General features: G+C 44.1%; 1 protein-coding gene across 1 annotated transcript in view; it reads left to right on the top strand.

Moving 5' to 3' along the window:
- The window catches only part of LOC126188129 (glutamate receptor 1-like), a 559,761-nt gene that overhangs the window by 450,396 nt on the left and 89,179 nt on the right, over positions 1–20,186 (top strand). Inside the window, exon 8 of the mRNA XM_049929607.1 lies at positions 1,383–1,589. Within this exon, the coding sequence (XP_049785564.1) occupies positions 1,383–1,589 (207 nt within the window). The remainder of the gene's footprint in view (positions 1–1,382; positions 1,590–20,186) is intronic.

Here is a 20,186-nt window from a genome sequence, read left to right as displayed (position 1 = left end):
CGGAAGTATGTTTTTTAACACAAACCTACGTTTTTTTAAATGGAACCCCGTTAGTTTTGTTAGCACATCTGAACGTATAAACAAATACGTAATCAGTGCCGTTTGTTGCATTGTAAAATGTTAATTATATCCGGAGATATTGTTACCTAAAGTTGACCCTTTAGTACCACTCCTCCGCTGTTCGATCGTGTGTATCGGAGAGCACTGAATTACGTAGGGATCCAAAGGGAACGGTGATGGACCTTAGGTACATAAGAGACCGGAACAGCACATTACGTCAGCATGCTAACACCTTCTTATTGGTATTTTTCACTGACCCACATGTACATTACCATGAGGGGTGAGGTACACGTACACACGTGGTTTCCGTTTTCAATTACGGAGTGGAATAGAGTGTGTCCCGACATGTCAGGCCAATAGATGTTCAATGTGGTGGCCATCATTTGCTGCACACAATTGCAATCTCTGGCCTAATGAATGTCGTACACGCCGCTGTACATCTGGTGTAATGTCGCCACAGGCTGCCACAATACTTTGTTTCATATCCTCTGGGGTTGTACGCACATCACGGTGCACATTCTCCTTTAACGTACCCCACAGAAAGAAGTCCAGAGGTGTAAGATCAGAAGAACGGGCTGGCCAATTTATGCATCCTCCACGTCCTATGAAATGCCTGTCGAACATCCTGTCAAGGATCAGCCTAGTGTTAATTGCGGAATGTGCAGGTGCACCATCATGCTGATACCACATACGTCGACGCGTTTCCAGTGGGACATTTTCGAGCAACGTTGGCAGATCATTCTGTAGAAACGCGATATATGTTGCAGCTGTTTGATACAACACGCAACTGAACGTCGGAAGTTCAAGCGTCAACTTTAGGTTACAATATCTCCGGATGTAATTAACATTTTACAATGCAACAAACGGCACTGATTACGTATTTGTTTATATGTTCAGATGTGCTAACAAAACTAACGTGGTTCCATTTAAAAAACGTAGGTTTGTGTTAAAAAACATACTTCCGTGCATTTTTGTATGGTTTGTATTAAACAATTACACTAGCTCCTCTCCTCACGTTCGGTCTGTGGAATCGGTTCGTCAGTATTTGATGTGGTTTACGAAATATATCCAGCGGTAACGTTAGGTGACTCACCCTGTATATTTCTTTGTTTTACTAAATGTGCATTACTGTAATTGATGCATACGATAATAACAATAATAATAATAATCTCATAATAATGTCCAATAATAGTGTCTGGTTATTTTGATAGTGCGTATCCATGAGAGTTGTGGATTTGACAATCTACTGATGGTGACTGCCTTTTCGTAACTTAATAGACTGTGGGTAGGTGTCAGTGTGACCAATGCTCTCCTTTACGAAGGCCCCCGCGGCGCTGATGTACGACGCGGTCTTCGTGCTGGTGGAGGCGTTCAACCGGCTGCTGCGCAAGAAGCCGGACGTGTTCCGGGCCAACTTCCGTCGCGGCCAGGTCTTCAACAACGGCAGCCGCGGGATCGAGTGCAACACCAGCAAGGGCTGGGTCACGCCCTGGGAGCACGGCGACAAGATCCTACGCATCCTCAGGAAGGTACGAGTAACCAGCTATGCGGTGCTTTTTGATACCTAACCTAAAGAGCAGAGCTCTCGCTAAAAGCCCACTCTTTGTGCTGGACATGATCATCGTCGTGCCGAACTTGTGACAGAGGAAACCCTAACTGGGTAACAAACAGTAAAGTGTGACAGCAGAACTGGAAGACACGTACCTATATAGTGCTGTATGCTCCATTCTTTATGCCACCATTATTCTCCACGTAGCGAGGTACATAATAAATGTCCTGTAAATTCCAGTTACATGCTCTCGTCCTCCAAGTTAATCATTCAACTGAATTCGTAACCGTCGTATGGACAGAGAATCTGGTGCTACTGAGTACACCACACAATCACATCTGGGACATATAACCAGAAAGCAGTTATGTCTAATGACGAGTAACACTTACCTATTTTCGAAGTCTCCTGGACGTCAGATTTACGCAAGATCAACAAGACTACATACTGAATGAGATTTTCACTCTACAGCGGAGTGTGCAATGATATGAAACTTACTGGCAGATTAAAACTGTGTGCCGGAACGAGACTCGAACTCGGGACCTTTGCCTTTCGCGGGCAAGTGCTCTACCAACTGAGCTACCCAAGCCCGACTCACTCCTCGTCCTCACAGCTTTACTTCTGCCAGTACCTCGTCTCCTACCTTCCAAACTTTACAGAAGCTCTCCTGCGAAACTTGCAGAACTAGCGCTCCTGAAAGAAAGGATATCGCGTAGACATGGCCTAGCCTCAGCCTAGGGGATGTTTCCAGAATGAGATTTTCACCCTGCAGCGGAGTGTGCGCTGATATGAAACTTCCTGCCAGATTAAAACTGTGTGCCGGACCGAGACTTGAACTCAGAACCTTTGCCTTTCGCGGGGAAGTGCTCTAGTTCGGAAGGTAGGAGACGAGGTACTGGCAGAAGTAAAGCTGTGAGGACGGGGCGTGAGTCGTGCTTGGGTAGCTCAGTTGGTAGAGTACTTGCCAGCGAAAGGCAACGGTCCCGAGTTCGAGTCTCGGTCCGGCACACAGTTTTAATCTGCCAGAAAGTTTCAAGGCTACATACTGTTTGTTCGTTCTTGCCTTACAGAGGGTCTTCGAATGTTACCATGGACAATGTGTGCTCCGTATCTCTCATCTGTTTAAAACGTTTGGTCATGTGTTCCCGGGAGACTGGAACTACACCACTTGCCAGGCACTACTTTGGGTGATCTAGGGCGTAAAGTAGTACTTAATACCGTCACGGTAAATATCATTCTACATTACGCATCAGCATTAAAGGAACATTATAGTTGTCACCCATTACACGCTTCCTATCAAACCCAAATTCTCTACCTTTCTTGCGGAAGTAGCTTCCCTTCCATTAGCCCCTCTGCTTGTAGCGTGCGTATAATGCTGCAGGAGTTCGAAATATGAGGTGATTCTGCAGTGAAAGTATCTACCGTCGTTTCGCTCACTTATGTATGTGGGTATATATTGTATGTCCTGTGGACATGTCCCCCAGCTCCCAAGTACAAACCCACTGTCTTCAGCTGTGTATGTGCTGTCGGATATGTCCAACAGAACACACGCACCTTCTGGTACAGGAGCAGTAGAAAAACTTGGTTACATGAAATCAGGAATTTCGCCACCTACAGGTATTAAAATAAATCAATGGTGAAGTTTGAATATTTGTGCTCGACTGCCACTCGAGTCTATCACTAGAGCCGTTCTCTTAAACGGCAAAGCCATTTGCACACCCTTCCTGTCCAACCCAAAGTCTGAACCTGACACACAAAAGTAAAGCCCACTTCCACTAGACCCTCTGCTTATGGCATTCGCAAAGTCCTAAATAAGTTGGAATATGTGGTACATCCAGAATGAAAGTACCTCGAGCCATCCTGCCACATATATGTATATGGATATGTGGTGGGTGTCCCCGCTCTCCAGCTACTATCAGCCCCGTCCTCAGTGGTGTGTGTTGGACTATACTACGTAAAATCAGGACCTCAGTCGCCTATAGGTACTGAAATAAATCAATGGTGAAGTTTGAAAATTTGTGCCGGACAGAACACACACCACTGTTTGAACAGCAGCCGTAAAGGAACTATATTACGAGAAATCACAAACTCAGTCGCCTTTCGGTATTGAACTAAATCAGTGGTGAGGACTGAACATTTGTGCCAGACGCGGATACTCCGCCGCATGTCTACAACCATTTCCTTAGTCGGCTCAGCCACTCGGACACGCTTCCTGTCGAACCCGAATTCTTGACATGTAACGCAATGTAGCGCCTCTTTACACTAGGCTCTCTGCTCATAGCATTCGCAGAGGTCCTGCAGGAGTGCGGAAGATATAGTGCATTCACACTGAAAGTTCCTGGAGCAGTCTTATATATATATATATATATATATATATATATATATATATATATATATATATATAATATGGGTGTTTATTTCAGATATGTCCTCGGCTCCTAGCTACAATCACACCGTCCTCAGTGGTTTTTGTCCTGTCGGACACGTGCGACCGAACACGCACCACTAATTGTACAGCTGAGATGAGGAAACTTTATTACGAGAAAACAGGAATTCACCCCCCGGTCCGCCGCTCGTGGTCTCGCGGTAGCGTTCTCGCTTCCCGAGCACGGGGTCCCGGGTTCGATTCCCGGCGGGGTCAGGGATTTTCACCTACCTCGAGATGACTGGGTGTTTGTGCTGTCCTCATCATTTCATCATCATCCAGGAAAGTGGCAAAATTGGACTGAGCAAAGATTGGGTAATTGTACGGGCGCTGATAACCACGGAGTTGAGCGCCCCACAAACCAAACATCATCATCATCATCACCCTTCTAAAGGCATAAAAATAAACCATTAATGAAGGTCAAAAATTTGTGTCCAAGTGGGAACTGAATCCGGCTGCTAAACTTCTCTAGAACGGCGACCTTAATTGCCTCCACACGCCAAAAGTGTCATTTACCAACTAAAAATTTATGCGCAGCAATGGTCAGTGACGTTATTTTTAAATTTCCTTTTGTCCCATGAAATAACTGTGTAAAAGACGTTATCCAGTCAGCCGGATTTTCACCTACGCTTCTTTCAAAAATTGTGGCCGCAAACCTACCTCACTATTTCTCCGTTTTAGGACACCAATGAGCAGTCTTCTCGCACTCGACTTTCAGAAAGACGGCTCCACACTTCCTTTTCTTAACAGCACTTCGAAGAGTTGCCGATAAGCTTATTCCTTGCGTGTTGTGTAAGAATTTGTGGAAGAATTGCTCATCCCAGTAGTGTTCACGTCAGGTGGACGCAACATGCCTTTAACCTGCAGCGGAAAAGCACAGGGAACAAAGGTGCTTCCTTTGCTTCGTTGCAATTCTTTGCGTCTGGGTGGGAGATAAAACCAGTTCAAATATTTTCCTCGATCAACCTGCCTTCTGAGGAAGTACCTCACTGTGCACAGTGTCAAGTGCAGAGTGCTTTGATAACGATACCTGGGATTACTTGTAATAATGACCAGTTATTTGTTACGGGCGAGTCCCCATGGTTCATTATTTTGACATTTGAGATGTACTCGTGTTTGTTCATTGCGTTCCTCCAGCTTATGGAAAAAGTTTTCGGCAGTTGCCAGGAGGGCACCAGACAGAACAGTAATGGTTTTCAGCTTAACTTTTCCAGATGATAGGAAATGTTACCTATCCCGTTGTTCCACAAAATTTCGGGCGAATTGCCGGATGTTTGCAACTTCCTGCCACAATATTTCGGCGCAGAATCGTCTGGCCATCTTCAGGTGATACTGCCGAACACTACCTGAGCTCTGGTATTTAGGGCCCCTCCGACACATGCGTGGTGGATTCACTTGTCGTTGCGCGTGCGCTACTTGAGCGCGTTCGATTCTGCTGCGTCGCGCGCCCTCCGTGGTTAAAACTCGCCGCATCGATATCAGTTCGATTGTCTTCCTGTGGTTCCATCATAGACCTACGCCGGTTACGGAGGACACGAAGTTTTTCAACAATTGGATTCGATGCCGAATTCAATTGGTAACCGCCGTCACTATTAATAAGACGCTCATTGTCAGACAGCCGTATTTCCACGGATTCACTAATAATAGAGCTCCTAATGTTAGACGTATGGGCCACAATTTTTGACTCCTTGTAATTCATAGCATGACCAGTGGAAATACAGTGTTCGGCGATGGTAGACTTACAAGGCTGAAATAGGCGAGTATGCCGCAGATGTTCTACAGTGCGATCCTGCACAGTACGCATCGTTTACCCTATATAAGATTTGCCGCACTCACACGGAATCTTGTAGACACCCGCCTTGCGCAACTCTAGGTCGTCTTTGACAGATAGCAACAGCGACGAAATTTTTGCAGGAGGGCGAAAGATTGCTTTCACTTTATATTTTCTTAGTATTCTGCCTATTTACGCTGAAATATTACCAATGTATGGTAAATATTTACGACAAGTGAGTCCACCACGCAAGTGCCGGAGGGGCCTTAAATACCCGAGCTCAGGCAAAAAATGGTCCAAATGGCTTTGAGCACTATGGGACTTAACTGCTGTGGTCATCAGTCCCCTAGAACTTAGAACTACTTAAACCTAACTAACCTCAGGACATCACACACACCCATGCCCGAGGCAGGATTCGAACCTGCGACCGTAGCAGTCCCGCGGTTCCGGATTGCGCGCCTAGAACCGCGAGACCACCGCGGCCGGCGAGCTCAGGCAGTGTTCGGCAGTATTACCTGAAGATGGCCAGAAGACTCTGCGCCGAAATGTTGTGGCAGGAAGTTGCAAACATCCGGCAGTTCGCCCAAAATTTTGTGGAACAATATGTACGCCGGTAAAGTTTTAAATCTTACCTCTCCCGTTGTCTGCGGGGACTCAAACGTCTGCCTGTGTCCACAGCGAGTCTCACATTCAAGTTCTCTTGTACAGACTGTGGACAGTGTTGCTTAGGTTAAAGTGTTAGCTACATTTCTCTTAATAACTGCTGTATTTTCATCTACATGTAAAACAACATGATTACTCTGTAATACACACTTGTGTGGCAAAGGAAATGTGCAGTCACTTTCAGTCTCTTCATAGTTCCACTTCCGAACAGCACAGAAAAAATAAACATCCAAGTCTTTCTGCTAGAGCTCTTATGCTGCATATCACGATATTTCTTCCTGCGTAGTCGGTAGTGAACGAAATGTTTTGCCTTCAGAAGAGAAAGTTGATAAGCGTAATTTCGTGAAAATATTTCATCCAGACGAAAAAGTCTTTGTGTTAATGATTGTCATTTGCACTCGCTTATCATAGCCACGACAGTCTCTCCGCTATTTCGTAATAATATAAAATAAACTACCCTTGCATGGAATTTTTCCGTGTCCTCCGTCAGTTTACCGTGTAAGTATCCCATACCGCGCAGCAAACTTAAAATAAGAATGAGATTTTCACTCTGCAGCGGTGTGTGCGCTGCCATGAAACTACCTGGAAAATTCAAAATGTGTGCCGGACCGCGAATCGAACTCTTTGCCGTTGGTTTTTTTTTAAAGGATAGTGGACCGGTGAAGGCTCAGGGGGCAAAGTGCGCAGGGGTCGAAAACCGTCTGAGCTACCCAAGTACGACTGAAGGCTCGTCCTCACAGCTTTATTTCTGCCAGTATCTCGTCTTCTGCCTTCCAAACCACACAGAAGCTCTCCTGCGAACCCGGCACTCCTGGAAGATAGGATATTGGGGAGGTAAGGGATCTAGAAGATCTGGAAAGGGAAATGTTCAATCTGGGTGTAGTTGGATCAATGCAGTGAAATGGAAAGAAGACAAGAATTCATGGTTAGAGTAATATAGCATAATGTCAACAAATTTTGCAAATGGTATAACGGTAGGAGGATTCTTTATGAATTAGATCTTATTGCATAGATAGCTGCTGTGAACAGTTAATTGGTAGATATATTCTAATCAGCATTGACAACAGAACACCACCAACAAATGTACCTCGCAAGAATGTGAAGAGAGAGAGAAAGTGTGTGAGGGTGTTGAACAGGGAGTTTGTAATGGGATAACATAACGTGATAACTATGGTTGACTGGAATGTGGAAGCAGGTGGAGGAACAAAAGACCGACGTAGGAAGAATCTGGGCTCGGTAGCAGGAATGAGAGACGAGAAAGACTGATTTCTGCAACAGGTTTAAGTTAGTAATAGAGAAAATACTGCTAAAGCAACTAGAGGAGTACGGATGCTTGTAAAAGGTTCGGATACACGGAATGAGTCTGGCAGAAATTTCGAAATAGCATTCTAAGCTTTATTCTGGGGAAGATATAGATTCATTGCAATTTAGCAACAAAGAAGAATAGCAGGAAATTTAAGAGAATGGTACGGAAGAATCAGTGTGGAAAGAAGTGGGATACTGAAGTACTGAAGAATGATTTTTTGTGTGAGGACAAGGACCGTCTGACGACATGATAGAAGAAGAAGTGAAAGTCTATAAGGAGGACATGGCAGATCTAGTATTAGAGTAGTACGAGTAGAATAACACAGCATGGGAAAATGTGCGATCATATAAAGCAGAAGTGACCGCTCTATAATTTAAAAAAAAATCTTCATTCAGTCATTATTATTATACAATTTAACCTACTACCTAAATACATTAGTAGGTCCTATTTTTAACTATTACAATGTTCAATCTGCAGCTACTATTATTTTTAACACTACAGGTTACTGCTGTGATCCTTCACCACTATGGGGATTATTCTACTATTATTTACTACGCTATTGTTTTGGTGTTATTGTAATTTTCAGCTACTGTTAGGTTTGGAAACTACTTGTAACGAGTTACTATAACTACTCTACCTGCAGCGTTACAGGTGTGCCAGAATAAGATACAACCCTAATATTGCTGGCCTTCCCCACTGAGCTAATTCCAGTGGGGGTGCCCCTGGCACTGGGATGGCCGATGACTTGGTCGCTGCAGTTCTATACTAATATTATTATCCTAATTTGAACCTATAACTAATCTATATCTAATGTCGTAATCGGTGCGTTGTCAAGTCCGGTGGTGATGTACTACCCCCCCCCCCCCCAACTTTATCCGAAAATCTGGCGGGTTCCAGCCGTGAGGCGGCTGGCCAAGTCTATAGTCCATGTCCCGGCGGAACAGGGATGGTGTACGTGTCAAGTCTGATGTTTTTTCATTGGTTGTTTCTTAGGTACTCTTTGAGGACTTTACCTGGGATTGCATCTGCTAGGTGATTCAGGACGTTAAAAGTGTTTTCATGCCTGAGCAAGTGGTGCGCATCGTTATTCGGCAGTTGTTCCCTAAATTGTTGTGCAACGTCGTCGAAGAGGGGACACTCGTACACCACATGGTCTGGAGTGCCCTCCACTGCTCCACAGTCACACGCTGATGTTGCCCTTTTCCCGAACCGACACAAATATGTCGGGTAGGGTCCATGCCCAGTACGAAAGTGCAGCAAGCCTCTAGTGGGTTTGCTGTATGTGAGTTTTAAGCGTTCCTGTATGTTTGAAAGTAGCTGATGTGTTCTTCGCCCTGTCTCGTCATTATTCCAAAGTGCCTGCCATAATTCAATTCCCCTTCTCTTAATACTTTGTTTATCCCCTACATATACCCCCATGATTTCTTCAATTTTTTCTCTTCTATTCTTCTTTATCCAATACCAGGTGGCTTGTTCCCTAATTTTTATGTATAATGGACATAACCCCATCAGTACTAAAAGTTCCCCCTCCCCGGAGTTGTTCTATATGCGCCTACTGAACGTAGGAGCATATTTCGCTGCACTCTTCTTACGGCCATGGCAGGCATGACCGTCGTGAGCCTGTGTGCCCAGACCGCTGACCCGTAGCCTACTATGGATGTGAGGATGCTGCTGTTATACAATTTGATTAGATCAGGTGGGAGATGGAATCTTTTGTGCCCTATTCCGATTAAATTGTTTAGTAATGTTAGTGATCTCTGTGTTACCGTGTCAATGTGTGATGCGTAGTTCCATCTCTCGTCGACGATGACACCAAGATACCGGGCTTCTCGGCGCCTGAGCACCGGCAGGCCATTTATTCTGACTGTGGGATTTCTTAGTAGTTGACCTTTGAGCAATAGGTAGGTTGACTTGTTAGGTGCGATGGTCACTTTTGTTTTGTGACACCATGTGGTCAATGTTGCTACAGCTCTCTCTACTTTTGGTTCTAACTCTTCGCGGCTACGGCCGCCGACCAGCAGGAGGCCATCTGCGTAGGGTGTGACCTCTAGGACATCTTCACTGCTCTTTAGTTCTACTAAGAGTGGCTCCGTATTTATGTCCCAAAAGAGCGGCCCCAGGACGGATCCCTGAGGACACCCCTTGGTAATTTTCTTGCTGACTTTGCCGCCAGGGGCCGATAGCCAGACCTCCCTTTCTTCACAATAGCTCCTGAGACAGCCATATAGTGGCCCTGGGCATTCCTTCTCCCGCAAGCAGGAGAAGACCGAAGGCCACCACAGGTTGTCAAAGGCGCCACTCATGTCCACCATGATGCCGACAATGTACTTGTGTGGGGCAGAGTCACAGACATCCGCAGCAAGGGCGATTGCGTCATATGCCGATCGTCCTGTCCGAAAACCGAATTGTCTGTCACTCATCCCGCACAGGACTCGGTGTGCAGCCAGTCTGTCTGCTAGCAACCTCTCAAAAAGCTTGCCCAACAAGTCCAGTGGACATAAAGGTCTGTACGACTTGGCGTCTTTGGGATCTTTGTCTGGGCCTTTTTTGATTATAACTACATTCGCCTTCTTCCACATTGAGGGTAATGTCCCAAGCTGTAAACACTCATTGTACAGCTGAGTGAGAGGTGCCACCAGCTGGGGGTGCGAGGTATTGTATCACTTCCGCAGTGATGCCGTCTGGGCCAGGAGCTTTGCCTTTTTTAAGAGCTTTGATTTGGGAGCCTACCTCTTCTTCGGAGAAGGGGTAAAATACTCAGTTGTTTTCGTAGACCCGTTGGTTCTATCTCCTTATTCTTTGTTGTTCGTCAGAGTCATCTTCCTCTCTATCGTCAGGTAGCAGGGCACGGAGTAGGACCCCCGCAGTTTCCTGCCAGGTCTCCGTCATCCGGTCCCCGTCCCTGACGGTAGATAGCACCATGGGTGATTTTAATTTTTCTCGTACTATTTTATATGGAATTCCCCAGGGGTCAGTAGCCAGTTGGCTTTGTACGTACTTCTCCCAACTCATCCTGACAGCCTTAAGCTCCTGTTGAAGCTGTTCTCTGGCTTCTCTGTATACCTGCAGCAAGCGCTGCTTTTCGTACCAGACGACGCACCGCTGCTAATACCTCCTCGCCCTCATTGCTGCCTGGCGCATTTGCCGCAGTTCGGCTGACCATGGTGAAGGGTGTAAGTAGGCTGTTTAGGTTTTCTTATTGGTAACGCTACGTAGCGCTCTGTACGAAAATCACTGGCTGTGCTGTATGCAGTCTGTGGCTAGTTTGCATTGTTGTCTGGCATTGTAGTGTTGGCCAGCTGGATGTGAACAGCGCGTAGCATGTGAAAGTTGCTGGATTTGGACGGGTTACTCTTGTAACTGAAACATCAGATCTGAAGATGGTTCTGAATGAACCGAAACCGGTCATATGAATAATAAAAAAAAATTTTTGCAACCAAAGACGGATTTTAAGTAACATTATAAAATCAGTGATTGCTGTTATCCCACAAGACATTATGTCTGTTTTTGCAAAATACTGGATATCATGAACTGCTATAGACATTATGACTTTTGAACACTATTCAGGTAAATACATTGTTTGTTCTCTATTAAAATCTTTCATTTGCTAACTATCCCTATCAGTAGTTAGTGCCTTCTGTAGTTTGAATCTTTTATTTAGCTGGCAGTAGTGGCGCTCGCTGTATTGCAGTAGTTCGAGTAACGAAGATTTTTGGTGAGGTAAGTGATTTGTGAAACGTATAGGTTAATGTTAGTCAGGGCCATTCTTTTGTAGGGATTTTTGAAAGTCAGATTGCGTTGCGCTAAAAATATTGTGTGTCAGTTTAAGCACAGTCATGTATAATTGTTCAAAGGTGACGTTTCAAGGGGAGGCCGCGACGGCCCTCCTCCTGGTTGGCACAGCTGCCTTCACCGCCCTAGTTATCGCACACGTTAGTTCTTTGGCATATTCTTCTACGTTGACATCACCTTCCAGTAATGCAGGAATGTCACACTCCCTCACCAAGCGGTTCCTGTCGGTTTTATTGTAATTGAGCTGCGTTTCCCACTCCATGTCCCAGTGGCACTCGCTGTCTCCAATGGTGAATGTTATTACATTATGGTCATTAGCGATAATTTGGTCCCATACTGTCCAGTGTGATGTTTTTGCAGCAAGGTTCGGCGTTACAAGAGTAACGTCGATGTTTGTGCCCTGTCCTCCACAACCAGTGTAGGTGGGAGGGTTTCCCTGTTTGTTTGCGACCATTAGTTGTAGTGCCATGATTGTGTAGACGGCTTTTTCTCCTCGGTCATCCTGAGTACCACTGAACCACAGGGGGGATTTTGCTTTACTGTCTGCTGTCACAAGAATTTTGCGTCCTCGCAACGCCGTGGCTATTTGAACGAGCTTGTCCAGGAATTCATCTATTTGCCTTCCGTACTGAAAGTACATGTTAACCACGTAGAGTACTCCCGTGAATGAAGCTCCACGACGTTGCAGTGGTCATCTGAAAACTGTGCTAGTACTGTGGCTCTCAGTGCTTTGTTTGTGATTATGACCGCGGCTCTTGGTTCCGCTCCGCTATAGATCTGTAGCCAGTTGACGCACTGAACGGGATCCGTCCAGCCAGGGAGTATGGCTCCTGCAAACAGAGTACGTCCAGACTCTTCTCCTCCACCACCCTTCGGAGTTCCTGCAGAACCAGTTTGCTATTGTGTGTGTTTATCTGTCCCACTCTTAACTGGCTCACATGGGAAGTATGAGTGAATGTGAGATTCCGGCCAGTTTTTACGCCAGTCGTGTGCTATTCTGCCGTTAGTGATGACAGAGTGATTGTACAATACATTGAGGTCGAACTTTTCATTTCGCCTGTCGAACACCTTAACTAGGTCCCGCAGGGCTCCGAAGTCTGTGGGGAGTTCATTGTCTTAAGCTGTATTCTATCTACAGCCTCCATCACTGGGAAGGTGATGTCTCTGCCATATTCGTGGCCGACACGCACCACATGCCTTAAGGCTGTTGTGAGGATGGCCGGCTCTTCCAGTCTAGACAGCTGTAAAGCACGCTCCAGGTTGGGGTAAATCCTAGCAGGATCTATTCCCAGCCCTCGTTCATTTGGCGAGCTTGTTGGTGTACTTGTGCTTGTTGCTACACTTGTGCCACTTATTGCGTTTACCTGCACTTTCTCTTCATAACTATTTGCCTTTAGGTCTTTTGTCAATAATAATTTCCCTACCACAGGATGCCCAAGTGGTCGTGCATGATCTTTAGGCGACCTTTGTCCCCGATTCGGAGGGGAGGGTGCATCATTCTGATCACAGGTGTCTGTTTGGATACAGACATCTTTCATTGTGATTGTGTAACACCGTGGCCTGGTGATCTTCTGAATACATTCTTTGAATTTATTGGCCCTTATTGCATCCCTCAACCTCTTGCTTGGAGACTTTCTTTTGGGCTTCCTGTTCCCTTTTAGGGACTCAGCCATAGTCGATTCGTGGTATGAGTCTCTGCTCAAGCATCCTGTAGATGGGGCAATTTCTGCCAGTGGTATTGCATGACTTTTTACCTTCGTTTGTGCAGGGTATACAGATTCCAGCTTTTCCGCAGTTCTTTCTTGTATGATCCTCTGTCCCGCACCTGGAGCAGGCCGGCTTCCTCTCAGAGTGCTTGTGTACGTGATGTATATCACCACAGTTGTGGCATCTGGGAACCACTAGATAATCTCTTACATTTATTGCATGAAAGCCTATATAGACTCTCCCCATGGTGGTGATTCTACGCCACATCTTTCCAGAGACCTCGGCAACGTGATGTACGACATCGCGCTCCCGGGCCCCTGTCCTGAAACGCAGTTTGAAATCGCTTTTGAATGTTTCCCATTCCATGTCGTCGAAGTTTTGGTTGTATAGAGTTTCGTATATGTCTGCTTCAGTTAGTGCTACTGGTCCATCGTACAAGATCACCAGCGGATTTCGCTTTTTTGGTGGTTCACATCTGACTGCTTTGTGAAGTTTGGCATTGTTTAAAATCTTGTCTCTGTCCTCCTCAGTTGCCACATCTACTACTACTACATTTTTGGTTGCCTTGACTTTGTTTATTTTTATCTTGTCTTTAGTGGGGTCAATGGTAGTGGTGAATATTTCTTGGACTTTCTTGACTGTCTGTCCGCTCTATAATTTATAATCCTATGCGGAGGGGTGGAAACCAAACAACTATTCTTGTTGGTATGTACGAGAGTTATTCGGAAAGTAAGGAACGATCGGTCGCGAAATTGAAACCACAGTGAAAATCCGAAGAATTTTTGCACATATGTGTTTGGCACTGTCCTTAGTATGCCCGTCGATCGCATTACGCTGTTCCTTTTTAGTTCTGAGCACACGAGGAGCAAATAAAGACACCTAGAGCAATAGTGTCTCCCGGCAAGTACGAGGGCCCGGTGAGAAATTTCGAATGAAGCTATGCAGCCAACATTACATAACTGTAGTAGCTTTTCTTCTTCATGACAATTCCTAGTCGCATTCTGCAGGGCAATGAAGATGCTCCTGCACCGTTTTCAATCGGAAATTACCCACAATGCTGCCCGTGATTGTCTCCCTCTGACTTTCATCTCCGCTCACATGAACCACTGGCTATGAAGACAACATTTTGGCACTGACAACGAGCTGTAGGCCAGCGCAGAGAATTGGCTGAAAGCACTGGCGGCTGCCTTCTATAAAGAGGGTATTGGAAAGTTGGTACAACGCTACGACAAACGTCTAAGTCGGATCGGCGACTATGGAGATAAGTAGGTGGAAGTTGTAGCTAACTGTTGCAAATAAAGCTGTTTTGATTTTCATTATGGTTTCCATTTCGCGACCTATCGTTCCGTACTTTCCGAATAGCCCTCGTAGAATGTATGAAACGGGAGACTTTCAGAAAAATGTGACCTGTGCAATCCCGAATATAGTTCGAGCAAATAAGCGGTAGAATTATTTCAAAATCAGCTTGACAGCTGAAGCACCTTAGTTTGTGTCAAGAACTGCAGAACGGAAATAAAATGAGGTTCTCGTTAGATATCGATTTGTTCGCTTTAGAAAAGGTAAAGACGCAAGAGAGGGAGTCCTGACGTTGCGCTTGATAATGGATTGAAGACTGAGGAAAAAACGAGAATTCTTCATAGGATTGGTGGTCCTAGAAGAAGCATAGTGCTATGTAAAATGGTGGAGGATGCTCGAAATTCTGATAAACGGAAGTACTACGGGAAGAAGTGTAATATACGATATGCACAAGAACCAAGAGAGAAAAATAAGAATGAAAGAGTAATTACGAGAGAAGTGCTCGGAGTGATTAAGACTGGTGAAATACAAGTATGCAACCTCTCGTCCCTAATGTACAATTTGCTCAAAGAAGAAGCATAATAAGGACTAAGACTGAACCGAAGGCAAGCGGAAGAAATGAGAAGAAGCTGAATTTAAATTAGCGATTAATCTGACATCAAAATTGGTTTCCAGGAACCAGGGAACTATAAGTAATTCTGCTTCTTTTAAAATAAAATAACTCTTGGCGGACGAAGCAAAGACATAAAAGGCAGACTAGCACGAGAAACGAGAGCATTTCCCGCCCAAAGAAGTCTTTTAGTATTAAACATAGACCTTAATTTGAGAAATTTTTAAGAATGTACGTTTGAATGGCAGTGAATCTTACGTAAATCTCGAAATGTATAGTACTGAAGCTCTTGAGGTGTGATAATACAGAAAGGTACTGAAAATTAGGTGGGCTCATGTGACAACGAACGAGGAGGTCCTTCGCGGAATCGGTGAAAAAGTAAGTTATGGAAGACACTAAAAAGGAGTATATATATATATATATATATATATATATATATATATATATATATATACTGAGCCCTGTGCATCCACACAGCTTTGCCCTCTTTGGTATTCTCTAGTGGCTTGGGCGTTTTGGGGGACCCTTAACTTCTTTGGATACTCTCATAGGTCAGTGGTCAGTATGTCTCACTGTTATTCGGGGCACCCGGGTCAGATCACTAGGTCATGGTACTGCGTGTGGTTATTCCTTTGAGGGAGAAGGAGAACGGATTGAACTCATCTTTTCGATCCGAGTTGAGAGATACTCGAGTCAGAAGTACCGGCACTATGGTATGGGAAACTGTCAACGACCAAGAGAGCTATGTGCTGTGCCTACGATCCGGAAAATTCATGAGAATGACGGACGGTATTGAATGGCCCTTCACCGTGAGTAGATACAGATTTACCTTTAGCTGCTAACGCTTCAGCGCCCTTCAACGATAAGGTAGCTCAGTCTCTTCGTCTTCTTTACTTGAAGGAAAATTATGAAAGATATTTCACACATTTTAAAGAACGTGCAGCATGACCATCTCATACTCCGATAAACTTTGATGTTGCTTTCATCGTCTTCTTCACGTAATCAATGGTGATCTTTCCAGTTAGCTCGCAGAAAAGTGGAAGACTTGTGCTCGCATCCTGATATACATGTTTTAATATACATTCTTCGCCTCTGACGGAGAGATCAGTGGTAAAAGTGGCACCAGAAATGGTCATTTGAATGAAAAATAAAAATAAAGAGTAGCTGAAGACTTGCAGTGTATCCAGTAGTTCCTGGAAGAAGCATTTTTAAATGGTGATTATCATAATGGAACGTTTTTCTGTTGTTACAGATTTTTTCATGCAATAGTCCGTGTGTGTTTGAACAGCTAACACGAACGCGATCGGACAGAATTGTTTCATTCAGCTTATATTTTGACTAGTAGCCTCCGCATCACCCTCAAGACTATACATGTAAAACATGACATAGTTTTGAACTGATTCTCTCGAACACGAGGCTACTGCCTTAACTATTGCGTTACTACATTCGATTTGTCAAAGCAGTTAAATGCTAACAGGTTCCATATGTCTTTCGTATCTGACCCAATCTGCTTCTTTCTAGATATAAGAATTCTTCCAACGCTTACCTCCTCCACAACCATGTCTTTCATAGATTTGATGATATTCAGGCCCATACTGCATCACCTTGGTCTTTATTCTGAATATCCTCTATCACTCCTTTTCTTTTCAATTACTATTTCTATTTTTCATCTGTAGCACACACAACCATCACCACCTTTAACCCATATTCTTTATCAAGTCTCGTGTCTATTCTCTACCACAGATCTTTTAATCTTCTTACATACAGTCAGAAGATCATTTTTTTAATTATCCTTAGCGCTGCTACCTATTCCTCTTGATATTTGAATCCTATACCAAAATTTTCTTTTATCTCCATCATATTGTTTTCAACGTGAAGGTACATATTGCATATGAAGTGCTTGTCCACCTGATGAGATTAATTACGCAAGTAATGACACGAACCTAAAATTGAGATTTGCACTACCTGATCAGTAGTGTTCAGACACCTACTTGTGGACGTTAATGTGGCGTCCGAGCTTTATGAGGACTTGTCTTATCCAAATTCAATGAGGTGTCTGAAAATGTGAAGAGGAATGGGATCCCAGTCTTCCTCAAAGGCCGAAACCAGAAGAGGTAGTAACATTGGACGCTGGGGCTGCAGTGAATCGACTTAATAATTTATACAGGTCGATTGTCCGTCTTGTTGCCGTTAACGTTTTAAATGATCGATATCGGTTCAATATGAACGATTACTTAATAATGTGTGACGTAGCACATAAATTTTCTGATAGTTGGACGGGTTACTCTTGTAACCGATACATTCATGTCTGAAAATGGTTCATGTTGAATCGAATTCGGTCATTTAATAAAATTAATACAATCAAATTAGACAACAAATCAGTCTGAAAACCACTGATGGCGGATTTGTTCCTCAAGTTAATATTTGCGTAGTTTTAACTCATCAAAGAATTTTCAATCTGGGTGAGGTCGGGATTCGGGACGTGTCAGAACGTATCAACAATGTTACTGTCCAAAATCCGATCTCTCACAGGTGCTGGTTTATGACAGGGTCATCTGACACGGTGATGCAAACAATCATCTCCCCAGTACTCTTCCTCTGCTGTATGCAGTGCACTTTTTTTTTGTTGAGTCATTAGTGTTCTGACTGGTTTGACGTGGTCCGCGACGAATTCCTCTCCTGTGCCAACCTATTCACCTCAGATTAACACTTGCAACCTACGTCCTCAATTATCTGCCTCTACAGACTTTACTCTCTTCAGCTCTGTATAGTACCATAGCTGTCAATCCCTGATGTCGTAACAGATGACCTGTCATCCAGTCCCTTCTCCTTGTCAGTGTTTTCCACATATTTCTTTCCTCTCCGATTCTGCACATAACCTCATCATTGCTCATCTTAACAGTCCACCTAATTTCCAACATTCGTCTGTAGTACCAAATCTCAAATGCTTCGATTCTCTTCTCTTCCCGTTTTCCCACAGTCCGTGTTTCACTACCATACAATGCTGTGCTTCAGACGTACGACCTATGCTTGATACTAGTAGACTTCCCTTAGTCAGCATTGCCCTTTTTAGCAGTGCTAGTCTGCTTTTGATGTCTTCGTTACTCCGTCCGTCAATGGTTATCGTGCTGCGGAGATAGTAGAACTACTTAACTAAATCTACTTCGTGACCATCAACCATGATGTTAAGTTGCACGCTGTTCTCATTTCTGGTACTTCTCACTACTGTCGTCTTCTTTGGATTTACTCTGAATTAGAATGTTAATTCTATTCAACAAATCATTTAATTTTTCTTCACTTTCACTCAGGATGGCAATGTCATCAGCGAATCCTATCATTGATATCCTTCCACCTTGAATATTAACTCCACTCCCCAACCTTCTTTTATTTCCATCAGTGCTTCTTTGATATATAGATTGAACAGTAGGGGCGAAAGACTACATCCCTGTCTTAGCCCTTATTGTTCCTTCTTGGCTCTTGTACACATTGTATATTACCCGTCTCCCTTTAGCTTAACCCTGTTTTTCTCAGAATTTCGAACATCTTGCACCATTTTACATAGTCGAATGATTTTTCCAGGTCGACAAATCCTATGACGGTGTCTTGATTCTTTTTTAGTCTTGCTTCCATTATCAACCGCAACGTCAGAATTGCATCTCTGGTTCCTTTACCTGCCCTATAGCCAAACTGATCGTCATCTAAAACATCTCCAATTTTGTTTTCCATTCTTCTGGTTTTTTTTTTTGTCTGCAACTTTGATGCGTGAGCTGTTAAGCTAAATGTGCGACATTTTTCGCACTTGCCGGCTTTTGAAATCTTCGGAATTGTGTGAAAGATACTTTTCCGGAAGTCAGATTGTACGACGCCAGACTCATACAATCTATACACCAATGCAAATAGTCGTTTTTTCGTCATTTTCCCAAATGATTTTAGAAATTGAGATGCAATGTTATCCATCACTCCTGCTTTACTCGATCTTAAGTCCTCCTAACCTCTCTTAATTTCTGATTCTAATAGTGGATCGCCTATCTCTTCTAAATCGACTCCTGTTTCTTCTTCTATCACATTAGAGACATCTTCCCCTCATAGAGACCTTCATTGTACTCTTTCCACCTATCACATTTTTCATGCAGCCAATTCGTCTCAGCTTCGGACATGTCCGAAAGAACAGATACCATCTTCATATATACAGTTAAGGCTTACCGGCCATTTGACCATCTTCTGTGCGGATGCACACAAATTTCCCGATCTCTTACGAGAATCCGTAAAGCCGCGAGTAATGAGTGTAATGGGCAGGGGCACTACGACTACAGTGCGGGACAATAAGTTGGGAATGTGTGTCTCACGGGAGGCGTGACAGAGATAATTCCCTGTAGTCGCACTATCCTCTGTGTCCTCGGTGGTTCAGATGGATAAAGCGTCTGCCGTGCAAGCGAAAGATCCCGGGTTCGAGTCTTGGTCGGGACACACATTTTCAACTGCCCCCGTTGACGTATATCAACGCCTGTATGCAGCTAATGGTATACGCTTCATTGTATTGCTTTGATTGTAATTTCATTCTTCTTCACTTACTGAGCTATTCCTTATTGCTGTATCTATAGCCCTAGAGAACTTCAAGAGTATCACGTCATTCCTTGGTACTTCTGTATCCCACTTCTGTTAGCATTGATTCTTCCTAACTGATACGTAATCTTCAGCATATTCTTCATAACTTCTACATTTTGATCTCAGTCTATATCTGCTCCTGTATGTGCCTTACAATCTAGTATCTGATTTCGGAACCTGTGTCTGACCGTGATGTAATCTAAATGAAATCTTCTCGTACCACACGGCCTTTTTCAGGTATGCATTTTCTCTTGTGATTCTGGACCAGGGTTTCGGCTATTACAAGCTGAAATTTGTTGCAGAACTCAATTAGTCTCACTCCTTGTCCCAAGCCCTTTTCTTCTACTCCTTCCTTTACAACTGCATTCCAGTCCCCCATGACTATCGGATTTTGATTTCCCTATA

The sequence above is a fragment of the Schistocerca cancellata genome, chromosome 5 (assembly GCF_023864275.1).
Source record: "Schistocerca cancellata isolate TAMUIC-IGC-003103 chromosome 5, iqSchCanc2.1, whole genome shotgun sequence".
NCBI classification, from domain to species: Eukaryota; Metazoa; Arthropoda; class Insecta; order Orthoptera; family Acrididae; genus Schistocerca; species Schistocerca cancellata.
The sequence above is the reverse complement of the archived record's forward strand: the minus strand, read 5'-3'. Positions and strand labels throughout refer to the sequence as shown.